General features: G+C 39.7%; 1 protein-coding gene across 5 annotated transcripts in view; it reads right to left on the bottom strand.

Annotated features, from left to right (window-relative positions):
- Positions 1 to 24,441, bottom strand: part of PARVA (parvin alpha) — a 65,449-nt gene that overhangs the window by 27,079 nt on the left and 13,929 nt on the right. Inside the window, exon 1 of one of the 5 annotated variants that reach the window (XM_037402530.1) lies at positions 5,255 to 5,300. The exons of the other annotated variants lie outside the window; for them this stretch is intronic. Within the exon in view, the coding sequence (XP_037258427.1) occupies positions 5,255 to 5,285 (31 nt within the window). The 5' untranslated portion in view covers positions 5,286 to 5,300. Of the gene's footprint in view, positions 1 to 5,254; positions 5,301 to 24,441 lie in introns of those variants that run through there. 5 annotated transcript variants of the gene reach the window in all.

The raw sequence follows: 24,441 nt of genomic DNA, 5'->3' as shown, positions 1-24,441 counted from the left end.
TTCTGATAAATGCTTACGACCTTGATGGCTGGATTTTATAACCACTCGTGCACAAAAGGTGCTTTACTTTTACTGCCTTCATAGTCTACAATGCAGACTTCAGCGTCAATGAGTGTACCTGCACCAATTTAAGTGGATTTATGATGATTTATACTAGCTCACTGGCTCAGAGTGATTCCTATTCCCCCTCACATACTCCAGTTTCATATCCTGATGTAATTCCAGTGGAGTAATTCTGAATTTGTACTGGCAAATGTGAAGAGATCCAAATTACCTAAGATAGTCAGAGAATGACAGAAAAAACAGCAAAAGCATTTTCAAAAAGTCCTAGTTCAAGCTTTTACAGAATGATGCTATTTAATCAAGCAAACTTACACAATTGCTTTCTGGGCCATCCATCCAAAATGTTATTTTCTAATGCTTATGTGTGCGCATCTTGTAAGTCCACAAAGGGAAAAGAAAATATTAATCTAAAATGGTACTGCCTAATTTTCTTGAATACATAATTCATCCAATATGGATTCTGGCAACTCAGCTTTAACTCTGAAACAAAAGAAATCCACACAAAAGACAATAAATCTGCATTACACATGGTACTAAAATGATCCAATGGATTTATAGATGTTTACAAGTTTGCAGAGTGTGACACAGCGTCCACCAGAAATTTGATATTCACAGCACAAAACATCATAAACACATGTCTGCAACTACAAAGGGGCCTTTTTATGTGGGGATCACTGTTAAAATTGTCTTCAGAACATAAACCTTAAGTTGTAAATGCTACTTCCCATTTATTCTCCAAGACATAACAAATGAGGAAAGAAAAGCAGAGATATGTTTGTAATTGAAAATGTTTCTCAGGAAATGATCTGTACAGGAACATCATTCTCATTCCATTAACTACTGACTCCAAGCCAACCATTTGTAAAAGTAAATAAATATGCAAACTGGCTGACAACAATGTGCCTGCCTTTAATGTCACTGCATTAGTACCCAGTCTCCAAAAAATAATCTATTTTCTTCTCTCATTTCTCCACTAAACCAAACATGGCATACACACAAAAAGGAGAAATGCTGTTCACAAAAGAAAAGGAAAAAAAAAAAAAAGAAATGCTATACTTTTTTCATGTATGCAGTACTCATTAAATGCTTACTGCCTTAAACATTCTTTAAAGTCCAAAATTACTCCAAAGTACCTCAGTGACTAGCTTGCTGTTGCTTTCTTTTTTGCAATTAGCAGGGAAAACACCCTCCACTGACTGACATCTCTGGTCCAAGTAGGTAAAAAGACAACAAAACAGGGAGCAAGTTCAAATCCATTTAAAGAGTAAATGTGATTTTCTTTGCCATGTCATGAGTAGCTTCATTAAGTCTTACATGCTTTCACATTTAATTTGGGATGAAGGCTCTTCCGCAGATTTTCCCTGTAGTTTCTAAGAGGTAACAAGTGGTGCCGTGTCAAGCTAACACAGATGCCAGTCATTCCATTCATTCCTTCAACACATCCTCTCAACGCATCTTTTAAAATACATAAGCAGTATCTGCAGATGTTTTAAAATGCAGGTCACCCTACAGGAGTGTCTAAAATATCACTAGGAAAAAAAAAAAAAAAAAGAGAACAAATACAGACAGCAGTTCAAACTACACTGATATTTTTTCCCCCACTTAAGAAGAAATGAGGCATATGAGAAATGCTGCGACCATTCCAAGTCCCTATCAAAAGGTGCTGCACTGGATTTGATCCCAGCCTGAAAACTCCTCAGACAGTCTCAGATATGCTGGTAGCATCTTTGTGCGAAAGATACCTAGAGGTTCTTAGCTGGTCCACATGTGGTATCCCTAAAGCTAAATATCTTATTAAAACAAATCCTTTGGCAGCTAAGATTTCCAATTTATTGAGATATTTATTGAGAAATCTCAGAACTGATTTATTAAGACATCTCAGAAACACATCAAGTGCCTGGGGCTATATGGAGACCGAAGGGAGAGCACTTGTATCCTCCTCACTGCTATTTCCGTATTTCTCGAATTATAACGAAACTGCAGGTAGCAACATCCAGAAGAGAGTCAGACAGACCTCATGATATAGTCTTAACCCAAAGCAAGTGGAGGCAGTTGTTCATCCTATATGCTCACCAGCTTGCTGCAACAGTTTTTTCCCAAATATTCTGGAGTGGAGAAGATGACTTTGTAGGACTGACTTGCCTCACTCCCTGAATCACCAACCAGCTAATAGTAGCTATTCCAACATCAACAAGAGGCATTCATGCAGAAAAGACAAAACCAAAGATCTGTTCCAAGAAGTCTTTCCCAGCTCAATAAGTTCTAGCTATTCCTAAGAGAAAACCCAAAAATAGCTCTTAGGAATGTGAGGGCACAGTAGTAGCAAGCTAAGGATTTCCTGAGTTTCTTGCTCTTTTCTTCTTGTGTATCAAAGCTTTGGTTTTGAAGGAGAAAATATTAAATGTCGGACTCACTGCATCTCAATAATCTAGATTACTACTTCTTCTTGGAAGAATTAGGAAGATGACTACATTTACTGGAAAGTTAAAGTTCTTTTTCAGGGACTGCAACACGGTTTATAACATGGCCACTGTTTTCAAACTGTAATTCCTACAGCTACTTCTGTTTTAATATAAGCATCTGGTCATCTTCAAGGATGACTTTGTGACAAAGGATCAAAAGATCTGTAGTAAGTGGCCAAGTGTCTCTCCATCCCAGAAGGGAAAACCAAAACCAAAACCACCTTAACATCTGAGAGCTCCTCATGCTTCAAGACCTTTCTTTAGTATCAAAGTCAACCAAGATAAAGTTTGAGGGTGACATCAAGGCTGGACAAGTAGTAAACACAAAGAAGATGTGGTAAGAGTGACCCGAAGAAATAAAATAATTACGGATACAAATATGCAGATGTATTACTTATTTGCCTAACTGGTAGCTTGCAGTCCGTGCCTTGGTACCTTCTGCATCAATCCTGAGCACCTAACCACAGTTCTCAGATTCAGTACAACAAATGAGAATTGACTTGTGACTTCGAATTCTTTTTTGTTCCCTCCATTGTAAAGATTTTTGATTACTTGCTACATTTAGCATTTGTGCCTAACACACAGATGGTTTCTAAAAGTCTCTGCAGTGTGTCCTAGGGAACTGAAGTTTCTTGTTAAGAAATCAAAATCAGGATCTAATTTGGGAATTGGGATCTAAACACAGGCCTTCAACATGGAAAAACTAGACTGTGGCTTTGGCTGGATCAACAGAAACCCAGCTACACTCTTAAAGAAAATGGGCTGGATTTGGTGAAGGGCAGAAAAATGAAAACTTAAAATGGTAGAAAAGTATCTTTTAGCATACTGAAGAGCAAACTACCCTTTGGGGTTCTCTTGACCAACATGGAGGTTAATGTACATTTGACAGCAGAAAAACTTCAGGCTTGAGCTGTTACAGAAAGGACTACACAAAAGGTGACCTTGCTTCCCCACCCTTATTTCATAGAGTGCAGAAGCCCTCCTGTTCTTACCAAGCCATACAGCATGAAGGGTCATTTCAGGGATGGGAAGGAATATATTAGGGCTGTGGCAATCCCTGACTAGTGGGAGGCCTTTGGTTAGCTGGCATAAATCACAGTGTGGTGTGATCAATAGTATGGCTGTGGTATTCTCCTAAAACACATTTACGCAAATGTGCAAGATGATGATGCAAGACAGGACTTTGGTAGCACAGACTGGAAACTATGTCTGGCTTGGGAAAGCAGAGTTCATTCTCAATTTGCACAAGAAATAAATCAACGCTTTTGAGTCTCGGTTCTCAAATCTCTTAATCAGAATTATTTCGTTTAGCATCCCATCAACAGAAGAAAAGAGCATTAACCCCATTCTGCAGCACAGAAAGTGATGCACTTCTAGATTAAGGGACACATTTACGTATTTCCTTTCTGGAGACACAAACTGTATTTGTAAAATGGGAGCTAGGCTCTTAAAAATACAGCCTTAAAAACCCATCTATGTTATACTTAGCCTGACGTAGAATGGACAGGAATATCTGTACTTCTTGTTTCCCAAACCCATATCACAGCACAGAGAACACCCTTCTTTTCATATAACCAGTAGTAATGATTTTCATTGAGCCCTGTGCCTTGCCCTTCACAGGCACTGCCTGGTACCCTCCTGTGCATTCTCAATCTTGCTCATTTCCTTATAAAACTCAAACAGCTGCTCCAACTTCCAAATGCCCTGTCTCAAAAAAATTACCTTACTGAACTGTTCATCTGATTATGGTGCTCATATGTTTCTTATCAGGAAACAAGTTGCAAGCAATAGAAGCAGCAGCACTGTAAGGGTACACCCACAGCTCTGAACTGCGTATGCATTGCAACCGTCTTTTTCAAGAGATTTCCAGCGGGGTGTAAGTTCAGAGCAGCACTTGCTGCTTACCACCTGTCAACAGCTGTCAGACAAGGGAAACACCACCTGTGTAAACCCCTACCTGTTAAATGCATTTCATGGGTTGCTGTCATTACCAATGTATCAATTTCAGCGTGCAAAACATACCAATAGCACGGTGGCTGTTTCCTACTTCACAGGTGAATACACCAAAACCTGCAATTCAATCATCCAAGTAAATAACCTTAAATGGGTTTTACTTCATAGCACTAACAATCATAGGTTCCCAGAAATAATCTGCAGCCTTCGGGTGTTGATGTTATAAATGAGTTTATGTTAATATTCCTATTAGAAAGGGTTCAGTACTACAAAATTTTCATTTTAATAAGCATGAATATTAAAACTTACCTAATGCATGATAAACAGCCCATTTGAAAACTGCTATCACAAGCGTGTTTTTGCCTACAAATGACAATTTTCCCTGAGTGGAAATTCAGCTGATAAAAATCACTGGTTTTGCACCGGATCTAGTATTACTTAAGGACTGAATTTGTACCAAACTGAAGTCAATAGAAACACATACTTTTATGAAATAACACTAAGATGAAACAGCTAATTCTGTCTCACTCCTATTGCAGAAATATTTTCATGGAACAGCATTCAAAATTAACAAACTACTGTATTTTCTTCCTCTTACCCAGGAAAAACAAAGCCTGACAAAGGCAAGAAGAAAGCAACACTCACATCCTTATCTTCAAAATATTACAAAACAAAAAAACCAACCATTGCAAAAATATAAGGTAGAAAACAATACTTCTAAAGTATCACAGAAACGAAGATGAAAAATAACTAAATGAGTCCATCTAGTCTCCTACCTTTAGGGCAAAATGCTCCACAGCCCATCATAGGGTCGGGGGGCCACCCTCATAGTGCATCACAGGGAGAACTGCAGCCTTGAAGCTGTTTGAAGCCCCTTGCTCTGCAGGCCCCTTCGCTGCTGCCCTTCAGAGGAGCTGTATTAGCTTTAGAGCCTGTTTTCCAACAGAATGGTCCAAGCACATCACAACTCTCAGCTCTGAGCATCGCTTCAGAACAAGTGACTGACTGCCTATATAATTTAATATGATGCCACATGAGACTCATAGACCATCTGCAAAAGAAACTAAATCTGCTTTTTGCAGCTTGGTGAGTTGCATTCTCAGTGCTGGGATACGGTTTTGACTGTGCTTTTGTTATCAGTCGTATAACTGAACAAAATGCTCAAACTGCAAGCGTAAAGCACGTGTTTACCAGTCCCAGTCTGCTTCTGCTGTAGTAACTTGCACCTTTCCCCCTTACAACTGAATAAAGTCACAACTAGGCACAGACATGGTAATATGGGCAGTGAAATTTCTCAGATTTTTTTTGTTTGGTTGTTGTGGTGGTTTTTTTCTGTGAAAAAAAGGCTGGTCAACAAGAACTACAGAATGTTTGAATCCTGTTGCCAGAATTGAGATACACAGGTGATATTACCAAATTCAGGTCCTGATCACAGTACTTCTTTCTCTCTAAATACTTCCCTAATGAAGTAATTAGCAAAACTCACATGGAAGGAGGATTAAGCTCTAAACCAGGCAAAAGCATACAAAAACTAAAAAGTGGAGGAAAGGAGAGGTATGAGCCATCAAAAGAGTAATAAACTACTGGTAAGAAATGAACTAGTTTTATGGCCTATGGGTCCTTCCAGAGAGGGACATTAATGAAAAGATAATCTAAAGCAATTACTTACTCAGGCTAAAAATCAAATTGCTATGAAGTTTTCTACAGACTAAAACTTTTCAGAAGCTGTAAAATGTTTAAGTGTCTGTTTCAGCTTGGAGCAGGATGAGGTAACTGACACATCCCTGGCTCGCTGCTAGGTCGTGGAAAGTGGTTACCTTTCCAGTTTCCAATTGAACTTCATTTAAAATACCAGTGCCAAAAGGCAAGTGTGGAGAACTGAGAGGTATTTATTGTTTAGGGTTATTCAGCTACATAACATTCCTCCCCCAGGTTTTGTATCAGATGCAATTCCTTACAGAAAAAGGCACAGAGCTCTCATGACTGTTGTGAAACCACATTCTTTGCCAGTTCTAAGGAGTCTGTGACACACACTGCTCTGCAGCTACCGGGTCGCTCCTAAAAGCAGCTTTCCCTCACCAACAGTCCCATTTCATGCTGTACTCACAAGTACTAATGGGGCTCCCCATTCTGACTCCTGAAGCCCCATTGCTTTCTGGCACTGGGAAACTGGATTGCTGAACTGCTAAGTAACAGCATTCTATTACAGGACAATACTGAGCTGGCAGGTTTTTACCAATCTTTCCTTTCCTTAATTTTTGAATAGAACCATAAGCGTCCCAGATACTTTATTACGTCAATCCTGTTTGGGAGACAAGTACAGCTCAAGGAAACCCATGCTGCACTTGAAACACCAAGGAGGATGCTGCAGATAATTGTATGTTAAGAAAATCCACAATGTCTGAAGACACAGAAACCTGCATCCTCAATTCAACCTATAAGTGATTATTTATACCTATCCATAAAGTGGCACTTTTTTTGCATGCTCAAAAATAACTGTTTTACAAAAATAGTAAATTAAAGTTGTTTGGTTTGGGTTTTATGTTGGGTTTTTGTACCTACAGTAGTAGCCACAAGGTCATGCCCAGGTAAACTGTTCTAATAGGTGCAGTTACAGTACAGCAAGAGAGCTGCAAATTAGCTGAAGCAGAGCTGCTTTTTCAGAGGGTGTAACATGGCAAGAAGTTGACAAAAGCAGGTCTGAAGTGCACAGCTTGGGGACCAAGTAGAGGAATTTCTAATCATACTCTCCGTAATCCATTTTCACATGCCACGAACATCAATTCAAGTAGGACTTAATTTTTAATTCCTGTAATCTAACTCCATCACCACCATCATTCAAAAAGCCTGCGCACTTCTCCCTTCTCTTAGCAGAGGATCACTGCAGGGAAAAAACAGCACACTGTTAAGACGCTTCGGGCCTAGAGTTTCCCAAACTGTTCCTAAGGGTTCACGTTCAATCCTGCAATTTTCAGCTTTGTAAAAACAGAATTATAGCCAGGGAGGACTAAAGTCTTTCTCAAGCGGTTTTGGCCATCAATACAGGAAACAATTCAAAGGCAACATGACACTGATAGCTTAATTTGTGAAAATGGATAAATACCGTATCTGCCACATAGCACATTAACCCATGTAACAAATAAATACAGAAATAGCACTGCAATACTTGGTTAAAAGGTTTTGGTTCACAGAGGAGGAAATTTAATTAAAGCATGTAATGTCAATTACTGTCATTTGTAATTTTATTTTGCTTCCCTAGAAACAATACAGATGCAGGATTCTAAAGTTACCTGCATGTTTGATGCAAATGGGATAAAATTATCTAGGTTCTGAGAAAATCCAGATAGTAGTAGGAAAAAAAATGCATTTTTACCTAACCTCATTCACGGATCTTCTTCAAAGTGTTGATTACATGAGGACTGACATGCCTCCAATTTAAACATATAAGCCAACAACCCAGACCCGAAAGAAGGCTTTTATGTTTAAAAAATTGTGTTAAGTCATCAGAAAGGTTGTGGGGGGAGCAACAGCCTAATTCTCAGCTACTGCAAATGGGCAGCCTTACTGAAGCCAACAGAAGAGCATTGAGTGATATCAGAAGAGAATTTGGCTTACTGTTTATACTGATTGATTTCATTTGGAAAATTACAGGGCCAGGTCCTTAATACTCCTGTCTCCTTTGCTCTGCTCTGTGCAAAGTGACAGAGACCTAGCAGCCATGTAGAAGACTCCAAGAATCTCACCACCACAGTAATAAATGTGACCAAATCTCGTCAGTCCTTCTACTTCACCGTACGCAATGCACTGCAGTATCAGCATCTGTTCCTGCTTTTACACAAACTGCTTTTCAGCAGTAGAACTCAGTGCTGCACAGAAGCATCCTAGCCATATCGCATTCTGTTGAAGTCAGGAAATGGATGAATTAAACTCACTGTCAGTGAAATATGTGTCGGATACATTTCTACCTTGCAAACTATGATCTGAGCTACCACTAGAATCAGTAGGAGAAAATCTGCTGTACAGACCTCTGAGCAATTCTCCTTTAAGTACCACCATTTCTAAATATGGCGAGCATTCTGCCTTCGAAAAAAATCATACTTTCCTCAATAGTGTAATGCTACAGTAAAACCATGATTAGAATTATAGGAAAGAGCTAACAAAAGAAAGACTAAACCAATCAGATGCCTTCTTAGGTCTCTAAATGATACACATAAATTGTGTCTATCAGGTTCCCCCAGGCTATTTCAGGAGTATGCAGAACACAAAACGATGCAGATTCATTACAAAAAGTCTAAATCTAATCTACCTGAATTTAAAATGCCAGGAATCACATAAATGGAAGATAAGAAGAGAGAACTTGTATGTTATACATAAGCAGAAACAAGAGTCAAACCGGGAGTCGCGTAAAATGCTCAGTTAGCATGAAATTATAGGTCTGATCTCCAGCAGTGCCAAAGCCTACGGGTGTATAACAGCACAGAGGAAAGAGGTGCCTACCAGCTGCCTTCGTGCATTTCCCAGTTCTCGAAAGGACGACACGAGGCTGGCATCTGGGATTTCAGTGACACGTTTGAGGGGGTATGAGTGACACTTAATCTCCCCTCCCCATTCACCAGGGCTAAAATCCAGAAGTGAAGAATTCCAAAACAGACTGTGTACTGCAAAGGGAGGAAGTAGATACCAGAGTTATGTTTTCAGATGTCCAAATTATCAAACTATCCTTCCTAAATAATGCAGGTGAATGTTGACAAATGTCATTCAAAAGGGGGCATTCCAACTAGACCTAGGTGGCAAATGTAAAAAATTAAGACTGTTGACAAGAAATAAAATACCATTGACATGACACAGTTCACCTATAGTATAACTGACAAACAGCTAAAAATATGTTCACATGATCCTGATGGGATGACAGTCCCCCCGGTGTGTTACTATTATTTTAGTGCCTCTTGCAAGGTCCAAGTGTTACTAAACACAGGCAGGCCCATTACCTTTTTCCCTAAGCACACAGGAGAAAGTTAATGATGTTATACCTATACACACACTCTTCTGTGCTTTATACCATAAACAAAATCTTTCATACAACCGTACGCACCCACAAAATCAGATCATTTGAAACCATCAATAATACGCCCTTTTCTCCTCTCCTAACAAGCAAGTCTCGTTCCGTGCCATTAAATCAAGACACGCTCAGGTCTGAAACTTTCACCTAGAGCCAGGCTTGTTGACTTGTTATGCGCTGACATTTTAAACTAAAGGCAGGAATTACTCTCCTCTCATTTTCTAAGTAAGTTATACTGGATTGAAATCTAAACATCAGCAATGCTACTGAAAATACAGAAACAACCTCAAAGTCAGCAGAATCTCAGTGGCATGAAACTGGTATGCAGATCAGACCTAAATCAAAACTCCTGCTGATTTCTCTTGTGCCACAAAAGTATTACTCAGCAAGCGTAAAGGCAGCACAATTGGTTACCAAATAGCTTACTCGGTGTTATGATATTGTTTCTCAAGCGGAAAACTACAGTGTACTGATTTACAAGGATGCCCAAAATCAGCTCAAAGTTTGTGCTAGAGGAAGGGGAAAGCCCCCTTGATTTATAGACCTGTGCATTAACAAGCCCCCCGTTCTTGCTCCTTTCTCTCTGCCTTCCAGTTAGTCTTCACGTTACTCGAGTTGGATTTTAGGCCTGGGTCCTATTCACTAAACCGCACTAATATACCAATTCCATCTTGAGATCTCCTTTGCTAGAATACTGCCAAGCTGGCAATATGGTTCCTGAGAGACTACTTTCCCTGACATGCAGTAAGCTATTTATTGACACACCACTGTTCCCATGCAGTTTTGCACCTAAGCAGTGAACTGGATAGCAGTTCCATATGTTGGAGCTGTTACACTTCTCTGGAAAATTGTATTACTTTGGGTAAATAAAAAGCTAAGAGCAGCAGGAAAAATATCATAAAAATGCAGCCGAATTTGTTTCATCCTGCCTCCATCAGCAAATTTGGTCTATGACCTCTGCATATGACTCATGCAAGTGCTTTAAAACTTGCAGTGATTTATACTTTCAGGATAGGAAGTTCAAGGCTTATATTTCTATTCCCCAACCATACATTATTTTTCTCCATACACAATTTCTTGATAATTATCTATGAACTAAAATATATAGGCATCTTTTTTTCTACTTTGTGGTGCATATTAACCAAAACCATTCATCTCAATAACCAGCCTCTGCGTTCTTGGCAGAGTATAGCTGATGTGTAGGTTATTCCTGGAACCATACTAGGTTGATGCTCTCATCATAGTTTTAGTCATGGAACCTGGCTTCTACCAAGACAGGCATTGTTTGTGCAAAAGGAAATTCCCAGTGTATCTGTCAGAAACAAGAAGTAGTAGGATACACCACTTCAAAAATAAAACTATATAATATCTACATAGTGTTGTTCATCAGAAGACCTTAGACTGTTCCACAAATCAAGGAAAGCTTGTTAGAGCTTAGGGCTCATACCCCACTGAGAAAGCACGCTCTCTATGTGTAGTCCCTCTGCAGCACAGCTTCACTCTTTGACTCCTATGTTTATAATCAGATGAAGAATGACAAGTCTAAATACCACACAGGCACCAGAAAAAGAGATCTTCTCACCATCACATGCACACAGACTATTTCTGATTCTATGTGTAGTAACCTTACTTTCAGTTAGTTTTTCAGATAAAATCGTTAGTATATATACTACTGTGTTGCTGTCATCCTGCTAATCAGAACCAGTGACTAACTCCCACTGAGGCAACTCCAAACCAAACCAAATCATTTCTGGACTTCTGTAGTCTGCTACAGAATTGCATGAAAGCCTTCAGTGACCTGGACAGCCTGTTTCCAAGAGTTTACAGCACTTCTATTATGTGGCACACTCTGGAACAGTGAGATAAAAGGTAACTCTACAACCTATGGTGTAAACCTGATACTTACTCTACATCTTTGAGATCTAGATTTTAATCCCAGAAATGGTGCTGCCAGGATGGTCCACTCAAGAAGCAATGGGATGGTCAGCATCCAGGTGACCTAACACTTCCCTGCACATCTTACAGGGCTCTACCTAAATTAATATTCTACTTTGAAGAGAGCTAGAAGAGGAGACTACTTTACAGCTTCTCTAAATGTTATTAATCGGGGGTTTGGGTCCACAAGCCTGTGTTTTCCATGGTCTGTTTGACCTGTACCACAACACTTGAAAGATCACGTTTCCTTTGTGATGCACATCTAAAAGAACCACGGTCCAGATCCAGATCCAGATATGTTGGCTTTACCACCCAGGGACCAAGTTAGGAACTACTGTATTGGTTAGCTACAACCAATTACGCACTCTGCATTCTTCCTATAAAATTTAAAAAATAATCCCTTAATTGAGTAAAGATATAAAAACGTATCTCCACAGCTAAATTCTGTAGGGCACACTGTCTCCAACACATGCCTCTGTAGGATACTTTATGACAGCAAAAGCAAAGCATCACACACATCTGTCTTGCCTGTATGGTGTGGCACTGTTGTTCTTCCCGTGTGCTCTCTTCAACTGGTCCTGCCCAGATAATAAGAACTTTTACATCTTATTTCTCTGGAGTGCTAACAGTGAGCAACAGTTCTGCTTTATCTAATGGGCAATCTCTGGGGTCCTGTGAATCATGTGTTGGCAGTTTAATCTAGATGGAAATCGGTGTTCATCCTTGAAAAGCCTTGCTTTAAATCTATATTCTGAAACATTCAGACTTTAATAGACCTTAGTATTTATTTCTAGTCTGAATGAGTTAAGACACAGGTGAGGCTCCCCTGCTGAACGATCAGCTCAAGCATAAAACCTGATCTCTCTGACAGATCTGGATCTGTTTTAGAACTCAGCTGCAAAATGTTACATCTATGAACATGATAATCCTAGTTTTTCTGTTAGGTCTCTGGATGTAACCAAGGACCTGAAAGGTTCTGTTTTTCTTCAAATGTTTCCATTTTCATTAGTACTACAACAGGGCATGTCAGGCAAATCCTGCCCTTTGTTACTTGTGCAGCCCAATTGCATTAATTTAACAAGTCTGTTGTAGTAGCCAAGATGGTGTCCAAACCCTTTTTTTTTCTTAGCTGTGGTTGCTCTGTAGTGTTAACAGGAAAGAGAAAGAAAAACCTTAATTTGTGACTGAGGTAAGCATGTGTGGGCACAAAGGTCAACACATCTCTGCTGTTTAAAAACCACAGTGGCACTTCAAGCCTCATGATACCACTTTGATGCAGATAATGGTCATTATCACTATTTTATGGATAAGAAACTGACAAAAAAGTAGAATTTGCATACCTCAGAACAGAACGACGGTTAGCACCCTGAGGCTGCTGGCTCCCTGACATAGGCTTAGTCCACTTCAGCATCAGTTCCCTGCCCTGCCTAAGCTTCATCATCCCAGTGCAGTATCACTCTCCTCGCACCCACTTCATCCTGATTCGAGCTGGTCACCTCCTGCACACTCCTGCTACCTTGTCCATGCCCTCCGCAAGGCCCCTGTTTGCCCACACTCTCACTCTGGTGCTGCTGCTGCCACTTCCCCCCCACCTGCACTTCCATGGCTTCCCCCTTCCCCACCCCACGACTGCAGGCACAGAGGTAGAGCTGTTACGTCCAATAAACCTGTTCTCCAGATCCTGCAGGGAGCAGAACCAGAAGTTAAACAATTAAAAACAGTGCCCCGTGCTGCCAATACAATTTATCATATTTCGAATGCAGGTATTAAAAATATGAAAAGGAATATTAACTCGCTTTTGCACCATTCACCAGCACCTTTAAATGACTCTTTGAGCTTTGCCTTAGAAGTCTGATTCCAGTGTTAATTGTTGATTTTACATTACAGCCTAGACTGCGTAGTTCTCAGCATAATCTCCAACCTCCTGCAATTCCTGTAAAACACTTTTCCTGACAATCTTTTAAAGAGTCTTTAAAAAAATAACAGGAAGAGAATCCGATAGCCTATGCTTCTAGAAACCAATGCTGTCAGAATTAAAAGCACTGCATGGGCAAAAGAAAACACCCTGGATCAATCAAGGCTCAGTGTAGTAAAGGGAAGATGTTGCCTTTAACAGTCAAAGGAATCTACCACCTTGTTAAAAGAGTACCACCCTGCCAACCCACGTTGATAAACAAACAGGAGATTTTCAGTTTCTGGGCCCTCACACGCTAAACCTGTTGGTTTATAATTACAGCTTTCTTTGCCTTGCCAGGGCAGGGGGAAAAGGGCAGGCGAGAGGCTGTGCTCCACCACAGTAGCACCTGCATGCAAATGCAGCTATATCAGCTTAGGGGCTCCAAAGGGAACCACTTCCCATAAGTAAATGCAGTTTGACAGCAGCTCCTAATAAGAGGAAGGAAATGAGGGAGAAAAAGAAAAGTGATAGGAGACAAAAGGACTTTATAAAACAGGGCTTTATTGCTTTCATTTGTAGCATTTTCTCTTTGTTCTGCTTAAGCACAGAGCCTTCCAATTCCAGATACTGCACAAAAGAGATACCTGTCTAAAAAAGTTTATTTCAATCTGGAACTGTCTTGCAAGATGCTTCACAAACTCAGCAGCCCATTATCAGGAGTAACAATGAGCTACCTCTAATTAATCTGTTACAGCCTTTGCTTCTGATACCAATCAAATCTATATTAATGGGGAGCTTGTGCTCTCTTGTTACAGCATAAAACGGGCACCGATCTTCTCATGAAGACTTTTGGACCATAAACTGTGTTTGAGGTCAGCGTAGTTGGCTTCTTCCCACTCCCCTTTTTTCAACCAGGATGGAAAAAATATATAATGACGTGCTATTTAGTACCTGGATAAAAATCTACATTCAGGCTGCCTACACCAAGAGACTGAAACCAGTTCAATATGCAGAAATCTCAGTCTAAGGAAATAAAGATTTTAGTAGCTCACAGAGCTCAAATTAAACACTTAAATAGGTAACACTAGATATTTCTCATGCTGCCTCACATTTCTCTATTTATTTTTATCTGCAGGATCAGGCGTGTTAGAGAGGGAGGCCTGGTAAGAATTGCCTCAGCCATCATTCTTGGTTACTTACATCTGTGGTCAATTTTCCACACTTTCTTCCATAAAAGGTAAACGAGGCACTGTATTTGCAACAGGATAATCTAAACAATATGAACAATGTTACTGTTAAAGACCATCTGGCTCATCAAGCACAGCCCCAGACTTTTAACTCCTTGAATAAAAGTGTGGAACCCCGCAGTCTGGTTTTGGTTGTTGTTTTTTTTATCCAAAATTCATTTTTGAAGAGGGTAAAAGTAGAGTTCTTGGAGACACAAGGGATTCTGAGTGCGAGGAAATTAATTTTTTGTTTTTTATCCCTCTTGTATCTTACACAATCCTGCCTAGAGACAAACACAGACGTCACATTTTTCTACAAAAAAAAGCCCTCTAAAATTTGCTGCAAGAAGCCTCTGTGCGTAAGCAGTTTGTGTGGGGTGGCGTTTCAGAGGGAAGACAAGAGGGTTAAGTATTTCATAACTCACTTCAGCTTAATGGCCTGATCATGTCACTTCTTAAAAGGTAATAAAAGTCAAAGAAGGGTCACCAGGAATTAGAAGGAAAAAAATGGGGAGGGGTAAAGATGATACAACCAAAGAAGGCTTTTGTTAATTTTAGCGACAATTTCTTATCTGTTACATAAATCAACAAGTGGCTGGGCTCCGGGAGAAAAATGTTAAAGCAACGCAGGAACAAAATAACCTGGAAGAGGGCAAGCCGGTAGGGAGAAAACAGAGTGATCCAGAAAGTCCAAAGAGCAGAGGAAGCACTGGAGCTGGCTGTACTCTGCACCAGAAGTCAGATCATGGCTCTGTGCCTCAGTTTCCCCACCCACCCACTCACAGGGGGATTGCTGCCCACAGACAGCACTGCCAGGATCCACTGCAGCTCTCTGAAGCACTATGAAATAATAATGCGGCAGCATGCCCTGTGCCTTGCAGCAAAACTGCTCCACAGACGTACAGAAGTTAAATATCTCATACATTTAAAAGGCTATGGACTTCAAAACACACTTGCTTTTGAACTGAGCAACAGATAGAATTAAATCTTGTCACTGGTCTTTGTTCAGTTGTCTCTCAGCTCTGACTCTATGATTACTGTGCACAGAGCGGGTTAAACAGCTCCGTGGTCCCATAAGTGCTGGCTGTAGCAGAGGGCAGGGTTTTGGTCCTCAAGAGGTTTGTTTTATTCTCCAAATAAGTTTTAATGGCATTATAAAAAAAAACAAACACACACCAAAAAAACCAGCCAACTGTTTTGTTGAAATACTTCAATGCTTTTTATTTAATTTCTAAAAATACTTTTGGAAGGCGAAGCAAAGAAAATGAATTAGAGCATAGTTGGAGTTTTTTCTTTTTGGGTAAACACAAAAATTAATTTTCATATTCATTGGTTCCTTGCTTGAAATTCTGCATCTTGATTTAACCAGAAACATCATCCTAACTGGTTTCTAGGTAGAGCACACACATGACTGAACCTTCCCCTACAGTAAGTTCTTCCAGCCACTCCCAGAAACATGTGCCCACAACCCTTTTTCAAAGTCTACTCTAATTTGGATCTAGTTTTCATTGAAGCTGTTATATCATAAGCCCACTGCAATATGTATCGACATACATATGCTAAATTCTTAGCTTACAAAATCTTTAAGATGCAAGCAGGGCTTTTTTTTAAAAAAAGAAATTGCATTTAATACATGCTCATGACTCATCAATTAAAAAAAAGCAGTGTTACAGTAAGCAAGATAGGTCAGGCAGTTTTATGATTAATGGGGTCAACAAGTTAGAATTCATATTTAAAGCTTCAGCTGCTCACACTGAAACAATTAACCCTATCTACCAAGCACTAACTATACACCAGCCAAAAAAAAACCATGGAAAATTTCAGAAAGAATTTTCTTTCTGATAATTATGCAATATCATATCACAAAACACTTATTTTGGTGTGTGTTCCTCCCCCTCAAAAAAAACCCAAAAACTTTCTCCAATTTATCAAGAGATTTTCTGGGTGTAACTTTTCCACAACAGATCTAGATTTTAAGTATGAGATGTCAGAGTACAATGTGTAAACTAAACGTGCCCCAGTGGCTATTTTGCTGCAGAAGCGTCCTGTTTTCTGCTGTACCAACTTAAACTCCCTTTCCTCATACTAAAGCTAATATTAGGATTTTGAAAATGAAAACAGAAGTCATTTGATCAACAAGGAGTCTCTTGCCGAAACCTCCTGTATGTTAATGACAACATCAGTTATGAAAGCATCTGCCAATTACACTGTAACTCCAAGAATAATCATTCATATTTTAAAATTATTTTTCTGCTAACTTGACTGAGTGCTCATGATAGCAAGCATCAAATGCTCTGTAAGCAACTCTTGGATTTTAATTAAGAGCATTCCACAGGAATAATACTAACACGTGCTGAGTGATAAGCGTATCTGTGCTAACACTGTTCTGTAAAGCCTTAAATTACATGCTTCAGTGCGTTAGATTTAAATCCTAGAAGACATTGGCACCAATTGCTGGGATTACAACTTTCAATTAAACCTAGAACTAAATTACTGGATTTCAAACCAGTTCTTTAAGCCACACCTGTCTGCTAAGCCTTTCACCACATTCACACTTAATAATCCTTCACATTTTTCATCTAGAAAGCTCAAATAGTCTTTCAAATTGATTCCCTGACACGGCTCCATTTCACATATCTGGAAACTGAGGCACACAATAATTAAATATCCAAACCTAACACAGGAACCTGTGCCATGTCCACCGCTTTTGAAAAGGGTGATTGCACTTTCTTCCCAAAGTTGTTGCTCATTCTTACTCCCACATGATCATCATCTCTTGCACAAACATTCACATGGCCTTATGATAAATCACATCAGGAAAGAGTTTCGGATTAAAACCAACCAACCAGTCAACAAAACAAGGCTAGTTTTAACCTGTGCCAGCTCCCAATCTCATTCCCTCCACAGCTGCGCAAATTCTTGAATTGTCTCAAGGCAGGAGACACCCCAGGGGTTACAATCAGAGTTGGACTCCCACCTTTCAGTCTGCTTGTAAGATTCGTGAAACTACAGCATTAATGCTAGAACTTTCTAAAATCCTGCTGTGCACATGAAAACACGCCCACTCCGGATCACAGGATCACTCAGCAGAGAAGGTGAAGAGGGAGTGTGCACTCAGAAAACCAGAAAATACAACCGCTCTAATGGATGGGTCTTCAGAAAGCTCATGGTAAAACTGAGAAACTCCTAATGTAGCATACTGAAGGTACCAAAAACTTCACATGGTCAGAGGCCAAACAGGAAAATTCACCCAAGGAAATACTTGGAGACAGGTTTAACAAACGTACATAAAAAGAGTTGCCAATGACAAATCGTTGGAGGCTGGCAGAGCATTCTGAAAAGCCATCATATGCGTCTCATACTTGTCTACAGCTGTACATCTCTGGCCAGCAAGTGCTTGCCTGTTTCTAGGTTAACCAGCAGATAGAAGAGAGATAGTTGCTATTTATAAAAAAAAAAAGCTTATGAAGTGAAATACTAAATTAAAAAAAGAAATAAAAATCTATCATTCCTATTTAGATTACAAACATTAGAAAACTGTCAGATACTTATACCCACTGGTGTAATTCAGCTTTTCTTTCAAGACCTGAAATGGTAAGATATACCTGGAACCTTTAGATGGTCTTCTCCAATGAAACACCCAGAGGAAATACCTACCCTTTTGGGGGCAAAGGGAACAGAAATTGCACTCTGGTCCATACATGTAAATTAATACATTTGAGTCTGTAGCCATTATTTAGGAGGCATGCTCTTAGGTGGGCACATTCCAGGTTGGGATTTTCAAAGCTAAATAGTAGACTTGGCAACAGAATGTCATATTGAGTCAACACAGCCAAATTCCCTAGCTGGCTTTGAAAACCTCAGTCATGTTTCCATCTAACTGAAGAAAAAAGAAAGAAGGAAGAAAAAAAAAATCCCAAAAATACAAATGCTTTCCTCCTGATCCAGGACTATTCTCTGTTTGCAAAAGTGGTTAATTGCTTTTCTAAATAATGTTAAGCTTACTCAGACAAAATCTCACCAAGAAACATTTGGCCAACTTCATATGAATTTCATATGGCAACATACTCAGATTTTCTTAAAACCTCATGCCCCTACCCTTGGCCAAGCCACAGCTGAAGAGCTGCATGGATGCTGTGCGTGGTGGAAAAGCAGCAGAGACACAGGGGAGAGCTCTGCACACGCACTTTCACACCTGGAGTACTGTGCCCAGTTCTGGAGTCTCCCATCCATATGTCAAGAGACATATGGAGCTACTGAAGAGAGTCCAGTGAAGGGCCACAAAGGTGATTAATGGCCTGGAGCATCTCTCATGAGAGGCTGAGCAAGCTGGGACTGTTTAGCCTAGAGAAGAGAAGGCTCAGGGGGATCGTATCAATGTGCACAAGTAACGGAGGGGAGGCTGTAAAAAAGGCAGAGCCAGCCTTTCCTCAGCAGTACCCGGTGACGGGACCAGAAGTAATGGGCACAAACCAAAACAACAGGAACTTCTGTCTGAGCATCAGGAAAAACATTTTTACTGTGAGTGTGACCAAGCATCGGCATAGGCTGCCAGTTTGTAGTGTTCATCCTTGGAGATATTTAAAATCCATCTGGACACACTAGCTCTAGGCCCTGCTTGGGCAGGGGGGTTGGACCAGGTGACCTCCAGAGGCCCCTTCCAACCTCAGCCATCCCGTAGTTCTGACTCCAGGCACATTGATCTTTGTGGCTCAGCAACGACACTGCCACGAGCAATTGCGAGTGGATGGAGACACACCACCCACCTCCCATCACACTGCCTGTATGAACCCAAAGTCCCAAGGCCAAGGCTCTAGTACACATAGTGATCCTCCAACTCAGAAATGCTCAGAAGGTTCAACCATTGATACAAATCAGAGAAGACCTGCTCACTGCAATAGCACAGGATTGAGCAGAGAATCCAGCAGGCCATGCATGCCCTCAACCACTCTTTACACAAACAGACATCAAGTAACTCACGTTAAGGAAATCTAAGCCATGTGCATATACAGGAACGTCTCACTCTTTTCTTGAATTTCTACAAAGAGTTAGGTTCATCCTGTAACCTGGTAAAAAGTGGTATTGCACAAATATGCTCTGGGCACAGGATCTGTTACAAAGCAAAACTGTTGAGAATTATTTTGTCTTTTCTCTTATCTGATGTTTGATGTATTAATTAAGTACATTGAAATCCTTGTGCACACCAGAAAGTAAATTGCTTGTGTACTTTGAGATGAAACTGTGAAGCTAACATGTATAACTTCTGAATAAAGAAACGATCTTCTCCTTTTCTGGAGACTTACATCACAAAAGTGGGTGGTTGCTTTCTGCAGATGAAATCCCTGAAACTGCACATTCTAGCCCATACTCTGTAGTAACTGATGTGAAGCAAAAATAAAAACACTTGGGCTGCTGCTTCTTCTGCAAAGATTTCAACGACAGTCATGACAATGTATGCTAACACTTTTAAAGGCTGACGAACTGAAAGACAAGGAGGACTCTCCTAAACATAGAATCCTCTACAGTGCCTGGATGAAACAACTGAAGAGAACTGCTGCAGCTGATTGTACTGTCTCTAGGTTTTGGCATTCATTATTTAAGTTCAGTGGAAACTGTTCAGCCTTGAAGTAGACTGACTCATGCACTTTTAACTTCCAATTTCCTGCAAACGATCCATTAGTTTTTGGCAGGTTTCACACTGCACAGTACTTCCATGAAAAGGGCAGCTCCCAAACTCTTTCGATTTCAACGGTGTTTTTTGTAACAGAGTTTAATGAACGTAGAATTTGTATTCATGCCCATACAAAGCTGAATGTGATCCCTACCCGAAGATATACAACACACTTATCGAAGGTAAATGAATGACTTTGTTCCTAAATGTTCTCTTCAAATGTACTTGTTGGGACAAATCCTACTGGGCTATACTATACTCTCCATATGAAGCAGTGGGCATTTATCAGAAAACAGAAGCTGGGTTTAGATGTACAATTTTAAGTTTTTTCTGACAAGTAAAAAAAAAAAATAATTTCATATTACCTACACTTCTCCCAAGAGTGCACTACCTACTCCTATGCTTCTCTGGGTTTACAACAGCTGAAGTGAGCCACTTGATAACTAAATACTAATTCCATGGTCTGCAACTACAATTGTTTTTAAATGTAACATTCCCTTCAAATATTTTGTCACCAAGTGGTATCTGAAATATGTCAGTAACTCAAAATGGAAAATAACTGTGGTCACTCCAACGCCACCATTTGGTAACTGTAGATAAAAGTGGTCTAGTAAATGGTGGACAGTAAAATTACTTTTCTTCCATCCCCAGGATATAATTATTTAAAAATATGAAAAGAAACGAAAGCATCAACATATATGTGAATACAGCTTTCAAAGTACTTGGTTGGATTCCAAATCAGTATGTGCTCCAATTCAACTGAGATAGTAGAAAAGCTTTCCCCCCTAGATTTATTTTTTTTAAAATTTGTGCACCTTGCAGAGTGTGGGGCTGAAGTCTTGCATTTATCCACGCTCTAAGAATGCTACAGTAAACAGCCACACAGATTTCCTCACCTCACCATGTAGATCAAAACTCGATCTACACAAGGCAACCACAGCTTGCAGAGTTTTCATGTTCATTCAGTTCCCCAGCCCTCTCTCCTGGGACTGTCAGCAAGCACAGATTATTAACAGAGATTTTCAAGATACTCTAATCTTTGTAAGAACTGACCCAATCTCATTCAAATAATTTTACTTAAGTGATACAGCCATCAAATGGCAGTGAATTTTTGGCCACTATGGGAAAGTTTAGATCTGACAAAGTAGGCAAGATGGTCTAGTTGCAAAAGAGTTTTGCAAAATAGAAGCAAGCCCGATTCAAAAAGCAGGTGCTGATTTCCCAGACTCCTTTCCAAAGGAGGTTATAATAATAATTACCTACTGCAGAGGGTTACTTTACTTTCGGCACAAGCAATGTGGCATTTGATGTTTCATGGTAACGCTAAGTTTGCCTTATTTTCTTGGTATGTAAGTTATTCTCCACTTCAGAAAGAACTCTCCTACCTTGCTGAAACCACTAGGAAGTATCCCCAAGGACCGGTTAAATGCTCAAACTAGCATAACCTAACCTCTTTCCTTCTTTCTTTAATGGATTCTAATTTCCCTATTTTTTTTAAATGTGTGATTTCTTGCAGCTATGCCTAAGGTTCAGTCTGACAGATCCTGTTCATGCTTTCGACTACATTTTCAAGCCTTAACGTAGTATGTGCCTGATTTAGTCCTTAAGCTCTGCACACTCTGACTTGATCCATGTATGCACCTCTTTGAGCACATGAATGGTTTCTTGACTTGTCTACTTGACTTGTCTACTTGCATGCTTATTGTTAAGCAAGGCATTAAGTGGTTTGTCAGCCTGATCCCAAGTGCTTAGCATCTGAACAGCATGAATTTTTACTCGGTTGAGTAAGAAAACCTTTCCCAGAGCTTCATCTCTCTATCCATGCTAACTGCCTACAGATGACTCTACTTCCCTGACAAAAGAATAAAATTTACAGACATTCTTATCTCTCTGGGATTTATTACTGAAACTAGAGACCAATGGTTTGAACTGGGGAAAGAAATGAACCAGAGCTGGTATACTAGTCATCTAGGGGTTAAGCTAATTTGTTAGTGCCCTTGCTGTTTCTTGCTGTTTCTTGCCATCGGCCACTATGCATCCAGTCTTCAAATTCTGAAAAGAACACCGACCTTTAATCTGTGGTATTAGTTCCTTTGACAAAATGGAAGATTATGTCTTTTTCCCACAAGCCTTCATGCGAAGCTTAGCCAGCTTCCATCTGGTCTGGCTAATTAAATGTAAGTTAACATTAAGTTAAGAGCCAGCTCCAGCCCACAGATCTTCTACTCTGCAACTGCAGATTTATTAATTGGCCAAACTATTTGAGTATTTAATTCCAATTTTTGATTACTTCTATTTTCTTCACATTCTCATGAAAACAGGGAAATGTTTTTGAAGACATATTTGCATAATTTCAGCTCAGAAATACAAAACAATAAGACATGCTAATAAGATTCTGAGCAGCCATAAAATTGTCAGGTTTTTTTCTTCTGTATTTGACATGTTAATAAAGCGCCATCATAACAGGGCGAAGGATCTGCCTATTATGCACAAGATGTGGAATCACTGGAGCTGTACACTTTTGAGCTGGCCGTGACCCACAATCTGGCCCTATATGTACTAAAACTTGAGCCAGTTGTTGTATTCCTTATTCAGTCAAAACCTTCTTTGACCTTAATGGGCTTTCTGTCTGAATGAAGAACAAAGGCATGAGATCTAATACGGGGAGTTCCTAATTGTAATCACGCCCACAGCTAACTTCTGATAAAATTTGTTTGTAAAACTGAAAATACAGATGATCTACTAAGTCAAAATGGTACTTTGCACTATTTTATTTTTAATACTAACTCTGTGTAGTTCTTGTACCTAATCTGTTTTGCTGTATTTAACATTAGAGAGGAAAACTATAAGCTTCAAGACTTTTAAAATAAATAATGTGGAAAAGTTAGATTTATGAATTTAACACCTGACATTGAGAAAGATTGTTATTAAGCAAAACAGCTTAAACCTCTTAACGAAATCCTTCTTCTCTGGGACAGACGTTAAAATCACATTAAGAAATGCTGGTTTTTCATATATTTATCTAATATAATGCCTGCTGCAACAGTATGTAAAGCATATTTAAAAATGCAAACCCCAGAAAGCTTCTGCCTAGTTCACACAAAAATATTAAAACACCAGATAAGCTGCTGTTAAAAAAAACAACACCCCCCCCATGCCCCCCCCAAAAAAAAACCAACAAAAAAAAAACCAAAACAAAAAAAAAACCGAAACAGGCCAGTTACCAATTTGTTTCATACAAAAATCTAAACTGTATCAAGACATGAAACAGTTAAAAAACCAACAAAAACTGCGAACGGCACAAAGTGCTATCTAATGGACCAAGACTAAACAGTGAAATTAGGAGAACGCTGCTGGTTTCTACTTCTTACCCTACAGAAGTTCATGTAAGTAAATCAACTCAATTCACCTTTTTCTGCCTCAGTTGCCCCAAGCAGATGGTACTGACAAAACAAACATTTCTCCTTTTCTGTCCTCACTCAAAAACTCTCAGGTGTTTAGAAACGCTCAGATGAAGATGTTCTGTGTAATGGCAGACTAATAGCAGCTGTTATTATGTTGGAAATAGAAATGGACAAGTAATTCACTTCTAAGAGACTGAAAACAAAAATGCTTTTGTTACAGAGCGAAAGACCAACAATAGACACAAAGCATTTTTGATTAAGCCTGGTTATAATACAGGGTTTTCTTATCAACTAATTCTGTTCTCTCCTCTATCCATTAAATTTGAATGACCTGCTTGATAAAAACCTTTCTCATAAACCTCTGAATCTCTGTTTTATCCGTTGCCTAGCTTACTTTACATTTCTTCTCTTACTGCACACACCAACTCTTGTTTTCTCCGTAGCTTACCCCGGGAGTGCTGTTCTGTACATGAAGCTGTTACCTTTTACTCGGACAAAAGCAACATAGCTCAGAAGATCTGATAAGATCCACTAGGGTAACTCCTTCAAAAATTAAATGAGACATGCAAAATGCAATCTAAATTTACTAGGTCCTACCCTAAGACTAGGCAGAGTCTTCTCCCAAAGACCCATTAAGATTCAGTTCATATTCAAAATGCCAGACCTGCAACACAGCGAAATGCTGCACTCCATTCTGACACACTTCTAGTTGATTCCTGTGAACCAGTTCCTGGCACTTACTCCACTCACACCAGCTTTCCTCGTGAACTG

Source organism: Falco rusticolus, chromosome 10 (assembly GCF_015220075.1).
Source record: "Falco rusticolus isolate bFalRus1 chromosome 10, bFalRus1.pri, whole genome shotgun sequence".
Classification (NCBI taxonomy): domain Eukaryota; kingdom Metazoa; phylum Chordata; class Aves; order Falconiformes; family Falconidae; genus Falco; species Falco rusticolus.
Note: the sequence above shows the minus strand (reverse complement) of the source record. Positions and strands in the feature narration are given on the sequence as shown.